The 8,221-nt window shown below is 33.1% G+C and overlaps 1 protein-coding gene across 1 annotated transcript; it reads right to left on the bottom strand.

Moving 5' to 3' along the window:
• Positions 1-33: 33 nt before the first annotated feature.
• Positions 34-7,154, bottom strand: LOC134249005 (kinesin-like protein KIF14; the record flags this gene model as incomplete). Its single annotated transcript, XM_062731382.1, has 7 exons — positions 7,047-7,154; positions 5,931-6,014; positions 5,583-5,690; positions 5,332-5,352; positions 4,533-4,649; positions 3,981-4,108; positions 34-201 (listed from the first exon to the last, which is right to left on the bottom strand). Coding segments are annotated over exons 3-7 (494 nt in total), but the record flags the coding sequence as incomplete, so codon positions are not given.
• Between the last annotated feature and the right edge of the window lie 1,067 nt (positions 7,155-8,221).

The raw sequence follows: 8,221 nt of genomic DNA, 5'->3' as shown, positions 1-8,221 counted from the left end.
ATAAATTCAAAATGAGCATTAATGTAATCTGACAGCATTCCACTGATAAAAACATTCTGCAGTAATTTAGATATGCTATAAATAGATGGTGCCAAAGGATATCTAAGTGTACTGAGGGTTTCCTCTATGTGAAGGTGGGAGGGGCTTATGGTGGCAATCATGGCAGTTTTAGAATTTCCTCCTAAACTCTCTTTCAGGAGCCTGAAATCAAACAATAATTTTATTTTCAGAGTTCTAATAAGCAAACATAACTAGAAAACTGACCAGTCAGCAAGGGCCCCGCCATGGGGTAGAATTATAAGGGTGCAGCTTATGGAATGATTCAAAAATATATGACAAATAAGAAACAGCAACTGTATTCTTAAAATTTCAAGATAATTCCTGAATATCCAAAAACTTGTTAATAATATCCTTGTATTTATATAAGGCAGTAAAGAACAACTCAAAATGTACATCTAAACAATAATGAAGGCAGATTGTGTTATATAAAATGCCAGCCTTCCAATGAATGCAAATACATATCATGAAGGCTTGACCTTAACTTCAAACCAAACAGCAGTTGCAGACAAAGGTTTTCATTAATCTTAAAGTGACAGATAAAGATAAGCCTTCTAAATTTTCTGCAGCAGACTAGATAATTAATCCCAAGGGATTAATTGTACTTCTCTCTCATCATTTTCTTCTGAATTTATAATAAGAACTTTTTCAGTAATGATAGAATGAGGTTTTTATCCTACTACCTTGAAAATCAATAATATTCTTGAATTTACATGAAGCAAGAAAAAAATAAATAACAAGAGGCCCACGGGCCTTATAGGTCACCTGAGTATTGTGCAACAACTTTCAAACAATTAAATTTGGTTTGTGTCTTTAACCAGAGGCCATGAAATTCACAATTCACAATTTTGAAAGAGGCACCATTGCTTATCATAATTAAAGACTTAGCATGCTTACTCTATTTGTAATACGTAATATCCAGAGGAAGATCAGAGTAACATAAGAGAAAATGCACTTCCACTTTATAACCAGTTGTGCACCTCATCCCAAAGGAACCACTGAACCTGGGGCCACATATTTCAAAATTGTGCAAATTTTATCATAAAATGGTTGATTAATACCAAAGAGCAGATTTCAAAGCATTAATTTATTTTCAGACTTTGTACCCCCCCCCCTCACCCCCAACCCAAGGGGGGGGGCATAAAAAAAACCAATTTTGCTAGATGCAACTTTCTTCATCATAGATATATATACTTGGATCATTGGCATAAAACCCAGGAGCAAAGGAAAGATTTTCAAAGAATAAATGCATTTTCACTATAAAACCAATAGAGCCCCGCCCTAACACCAGAACCCCTGACCCTGGGGTCATAAAATTCACAATTTTGGAAGAGGCACTCTTGCTTATCATAACTATGTGCTTGGATAGTTTATTTAATACCCAGGAGCAGAGAAGAAGATTTTCAAAGAATTAATGCATTTTCACTATATAATAAATAGGGCCCCACCCTAACACCAGAACCCCTGACCCTGGGGCCACAAAATTCACAATTCTGAAAAAGGCACTCTTGATCAACATAACTATGTACTTAGTTAGTTTATTTAATACCCAGAAGTAGAGAAGAAGATTTTCAAAGAATAAATGCATTTTCACTATATAACCAATAGAGCCCCGCCCTAATACCAGAACCCCTGACCCTGGGGTCATAAAATTCACAATTTTGGAAGAGGCACTCTTGCTCATCATATCTATGTGCTTGGAAAGTTTATTTAATACCCAGGAGCAGAGAAGAAGATTTTCAAAGAATTAATGCATTTTCACTATATAATCAATAGGGCCCCACCCTAACACCAGAACCCCTGACCCTGGGGCCACAAAATTCACAATTTTGGAAGAGGCACTCTTGCTCATCATATCTATGTACTTAGTTAGTTTATTTAATACCCAGAAGTAGAGAAGAAGATTTTCAAAGAATAAATGCATTTTCACTAGGGATGTCAAAATTGTCTATTATTGATATTCGAATATTCGATAGTAGTATTCGAATATATTCGAATATTCGATAAAATAAATACTTAATCTTGCATTATAATATGTATATATCTTCACTCTTTTGTCAAGCAATATATACGTTTTATGTCATTATTTTGGAATAAAATTTCATGTAGAGTTTTGTAAATGCACTTTAGTTATATTCTTTAAATATTTTACAGAATATATGAAGAGTTTATATCCAAAATGTAATTAAAACAATTCCCCCGAAAATTCAAAAGATTCTTTTAATAAGTTCCAGATTAATTAATTATCTTACCAAAGCGTACACTGATAACCCTGCAGATTTATACCACAAAGAACAATTATCTAATGGAGAAACATTAAAAGCAATTATTTTTAGCTAATTAATTTCCTGATAATGATTTTAAATGATGTATACATAAACAAAAATGTGTCCTTTCAACAATACAAACTAATTCTAAGTACTTGACACTGTTATACCTCTAATGAAATGATCAAATGAATAATTTATATTATTTTAATAGACAAACTCTTCACACCTTTAAGGTAATCCAAGAGGAGTGTTTTTTTAATTTTGTTTTAAATAAAATCTTATTATTGGTCAACGATGAGAATTTGATTCAATTTCTGATAAAACTTCAGTTTTTGCCAGATTTTTTTTTCTTTTTGATGCTTGTATACTTAAAATCCGAATATTCGAATCATGAATTTATATTCGAATATCAACTCATCGAATGAATATTCGAATATTCGAATATTCGTTGACATCCCTAATTTTCACTATATAACCAATAGAGCCCCGCCCTAACACCAGAACCCCTGACCCTGGGGTCATAAAATTCACAATTTTGGTAGAAGCACTCTTTCTTATCATAACTATGTGCTTGCTTAGTTTATTTAATACCCAGGAGCAGAGAAGAAGATTTTCAAAGAATTAATGCATTTTCACTATATAATCAATAGGGCCCCGCCCTAGCACTAGAACCCCTGACACTGGGGCCATGAATTTCACAATTTTGGTAGAGGACTCAATGATCATTACATTCATGCCATCAGTTTGCCTGCTTGATGTCCAGGAGTAAAGAAGAAGATTTTTTAATATTGCAATAATTTTAGTGGTTTTGGCCCCACCCCTCAGGCCCCAGGGGGGCAGGGACCATAAAATTCACAATTTTTGTTCCCCTTTACCCATAGATGCTGTATACCAAATTTGGTTGAAATTGGTTCAGCGGTTTCAGAGAAGAAGCTGAAAATGTTCAATTGTTAACACACGACGCACGACACACGACGACGGCCGAAAACGGATAGCAATAGGTCACCTGAGTTACTCAGGTGACCAAAAATTTTTTAAAAATATATCTTCTTTAATCTATTTCTTGCTTTAAGAATTCAATGAACTCATTGTGTAGGGTATTTCAACAAAAATTTTAAAAGTAAAAACATTTATACTTCAATCCACTTAAATGGACTAAACTTCAAAACAAACTTCATTTGTAGACAGAGGTGGTAATTAATCTCAATGTGACAGATAAAGATAATGCTTTGGATTTTCTTCAGGAGGAAAGCTAATTACTCCCAAGGGACTCATTCATTGCAGTATTCAGTTTACAATGGGGAACATTTTCAGAAGTTATCTCTCTTTGCCAATTCATTCTTATATAAAGTTAAGGAATCTACCCCACCACCCCACTCCAAACCAGAGGACATAGAGAAACAAACTTAGCATCAAAATATGTCTTTTTGCCTGCTGAACTACCATACCAAATCTGAACTTAATTGGACTACCATAAAAAAAGTTATTAGGAAAAAACAGAAAATTTGTGGACGGAAGAATGACAGACGGACAGACAGACAGAGTGATTACTATTGGGCACCCGCAAATCCTTGCGGGGCCCTAATAATATTTAAAAGTTATTCTACATGAATTTAAACACGTTAGATTGTAGGTGCAAGTGAATCTACTAACCAGGTAAGAACAGAGTCTCTGTATGGAATAAAAAACTTTTTCTTCTTGGATCCCATGATGGACTGCTCAGATAGAGAGGAAATAACCTTTCCCAAGGTCAGCAGGGACTTGTTTATATTAGCACCTTCCTGTAAAAGAAGAAGTGGATATATGATTATCTATTTACTAAATTCTGTTTACCAGAAATAAAATACTGAAGTTTGAAGAGAAAGAATTTTTTTTTAATAACTACTTTTTACTGAAAGATACCTAGGTCCTAACCATAAGCCCTATATTATTACATGTATCAGGGATGATTTATCCTTGAGCCCTCTGAAGATGCAGTCTTCTATTCTTTCCTCCAATACCTGACCTACTTTCCCATGCCTTTCTCAGAGTGCCAAAGTTATCCATCTTCAGCTTTTCCCAGGATGAGTTACCTACCCTTTTCTATGAAGTCCAATTTACCTACCCAAGCCTTTTCCCCGTATGTAATATACCTACCCTGAGTCTTTCCCCTGAGGTCTGAGTTACCTACCCTGAGTCTTTCCCCCCGAGGTCTGAGTTACCTACCCTGAGTCTTTCCCCTGAGGTCTGAGCCTGTGACTGCCTCTCACTACCGGCCAGATCTACCAGGTTAATTTTGCTAGTGATGGAATGATCATGTTGAATGCCCTCTATTTCTTCTGTCTATAAATCAGATATAAACAAAAAACATGAAGCCAAACCAGTAGCAACTTACATTTACTTGAATAGGAAAAGGAACTTTCTGTGTTTGTAGTGTGTAAAGAAAATGGGGGATTTTCTGCAATATAAAATCTGTCTACAAAGGATTTAGAGCTAAAAACAAGCAAACTGTACAGAATTCATTAACAACTGTGCCTATTTAGTGAATGAAACAAAATGGTACTCTAAGTGCATAAAAACTATTACTAATATGCTTTTCTTTATTCTGATTTTAAAAAATGACAAAATTTGTTTGGTACGCAGATGTTTTACAAGCAGAAACTAAACATTTTTTTCAAAGTACAGTGTATCAAAAGTCAGAAAAATAATTAAAAGAAATCTCTGCATGCCTTGCAGTACATGTTTGTCATACTATATCTGTGAGGTAAGAATAATCTTTAAATCTAGAATAATAGCTCTGGAGAGATATTGTGATTTAAGTATGGTACATGTAAAAAAAACTAATCAAATAAATATATAAAAATATCAACTGTCAACAAATGATCAATGAGGAATTCTCTAAATAATAAATGAACATGATAGAAGCATCAAACAGCAATCAATCTGATATATATCAAATACAGAGTCTAGTATTCAAGCTGTTAAAATAATCAAATAAATCCAAAAACTACCTTTGTAGACCTACCTGTGTTTCATACATTAAGTCCTGATTAGGAAAATATCATGAAAATAATGTTAATAATCATTCTCCCTCAATCCCATTAAATATAGAATTGACATGTTTATATATATAAAAGGTATATAAATTTTGTTTTTAAGTATATGAATCTTGTAGGATTATAATACCCAATTGGTATCTTGTAATTCTGTATTAGACACTTAATACAATCTTCAGGGATTACAATACCTGACAGGTATTCTATATGTGACCCTTACCCTAGTCTGGGTGAGTACCAATGTAAACACAGAGTGAGATCTACTGCTCTTGTCATTCATCCCTGTCGCTGCTGTCGCTCTGTTTTTGTTTCCTAGTGTTATCCATCCCTGTATATCAAATTTTTATGAATTAATATCATAATATTTCTTGGTAAAAACAATTTTTTTAAAGTAAAAAAAAAATCATCTAAATTATCTTAACAAAACTGTAAACTAACTTGGAAAATAATATGTATAGTATTTACAGCGAAGTTTCTAATTGTATCAGCTTGTACTTGAATTAGCAGATAAGAAGCTGTGCAAAGGTGGTTTACAGTACATATTTCACAGATTTATGTGAAAAATTACCTCAACATCTTCAAATGAGTTAACAACATATGTAGAAAGTCCTTCTACATAGGGGCCCAAGACAGGATGTTCTCGTACTTTAAGCTAAAATGTGAAAATGGATATCATTTTCTTCAGTTCATATTATATTATACAAATATGGACTCAATGTAGGTCAATATACATTTATAATGACCCTGAATGACAGATATTGACTGAAGATACATGTAGTATATCGACCGAGGGCGCTAGCCCGAGGTCGATATACTTCATGTATCTGAGGTCAATATCTGTCACCCTGGGTCATCATAAATGCATATTGACCGTGCATTGAGTCCATATTTATTACATAATATAAATAATATTTTTCCATATACATTAATACAATGTATATCTTCCTAATGTTTACAGAGATAGTATTAACCATAAATAAGTTGAATGTAAATGTTTCACAATTCATTGAATATTACTCAGAGGAAATTGTTTCGGTAATGAATTTTAATCCATATCATAATAATAACGCAAGATATCTATCTCCGAATAATAGAGAGTACCCCTTCCCCCAGATTGAGAATTGCACTCGTTTACACTTGCAGAGGAAATGCACTGACAAAATATAAATACCTATGTCTTCTAAGATAAGATACAGTCTTACATGGCAAGCTTGTCTTTATTTTCTTTCGTCTCCGTAATCGCGTTATATTAACAGTGTCAAAACTCTGCTCGCCGAGTGGAAAAGTCGAACTCAACCATGAAATGGTATGTGCTAAGTATTCCCGAAAAATATTCACAGATATCCTTGTAATTGTTTTGTATTATCAGCCTCAGAGTTCTTCACTATATCTTTTAAATTTTCCTCACCTACAACTTGCGAACTTCCATGTTTTTCTAAAGCGAAAGTGAAAACGAGGCAGCTCGTGCGAGTCATTATTCGCTTTCAGCGGTCGTTATTAAAAAATAATGACTTCGTATTGACCAATCAGATTACCGGATTTCACAAAGTTATATAATATATATTTATATTAAATTTTTCTTCTCTTTTACTGTCAATTTTTGAATGTATGCCAGCATATAAACACAAATAAAGATAGAACTCTGATTAGATGCATTATTATTAATTATTGATGGAGGACTAACCGTAGGTTTCTTTCCCCCTTTCTCCTTGCAGGACGCCAGTAAATCATGTATCTTCTCATTGTAGATCTCAAAGAAGGAAATCTCCACATTGATTTTTACCTGCAATAATTAAAATATACATTAAAAGTCCATCTATTTTTATCTTGATGCACAGCCATAAGGTTATACTTAGTGATCTGGTGATAAATACAAGGTTTTTTGCATACATGTTTAATAACTGCTGTATGAGCACCTATGCATTGCTGAGCTGTAACGCATGGCTCGGCCATGTTAATGCAGCATAAGGCATGTGTGATCATGCAGATATTGTAAGGTCACAGATATCTCTTCAAAATTTCTTCTTAATTTCTAATTTCCTAAATTATCTGTTAATGTTAATTCTCTTGTATGTACATTGAATAAGACAGATGAAATAAAGAGAAAATGTGTTGAAGAGGGATAAAACTTGAGAATTTAGAGGATTCAAGATATCTTGCATGAAGTAAAATACAAGAGAAAAGTGTTCGGATTCCAGCTCAATTCATATCAATATTTGAAATACCAAAGTTCAACTTTACAAGCTGTGTTTACCACTTTTATGTCATGTATTTTTTTTTCTTTATATTAGTTAATGCAGAGCACCTGCTAAGAGCCTGTATCATAAGTTTAAGCTACACCTAATATGATTAACTGTGGTCAAGAAGTGTCATTAAATGGTTGACCGTTTTATCACACCAGAAATGTTGGCCCGGTGTCTACTTTTTACACAGCTTCTATTTTTGTTGTGTTATTTCAAAGACTTAAGCAGTTTTAACGCTTTCTTTTTCATAACAAGATTTATTAAAAGGTCACTGACAATGATTTCAGCTTTCTAAAAATTGTTTTCTCATAACAGGAACCAAGATTTGTGTACTGCCAAATCTTTCTTTTAAAATATCTATTAACCCTTTTGTAGCCTCTGTGTATAAAGAAACTAAGTATCTGGCCATATAGAATGGATACACACAGGATCAAAATGTAATAAAATGTTGATTCACATATCAATGCAAAGTTCAATTAAAGACAATATTTACAAAAATATCAGTTCACATTATCCTCTATTAGGTATTAGCTTATATTATCATCTATTTAAATATTTATGCATTAAAATCAAAATTTTCTATATATCAACCACTAAATGCAAATATTAAAAAAAT

This window comes from Saccostrea cucullata, unplaced genomic scaffold, assembly GCF_032062105.1.
Source record: "Saccostrea cucullata isolate Sc308-1 unplaced genomic scaffold, CSIRO_AGI_Scuc_v1 ctg19460, whole genome shotgun sequence".
Lineage (NCBI taxonomy): Eukaryota > Metazoa > Mollusca > Bivalvia > Ostreida > Ostreidae > Saccostrea > Saccostrea cuccullata.
Note: the sequence above shows the minus strand (reverse complement) of the source record. Positions and strands in the feature narration are given on the sequence as shown.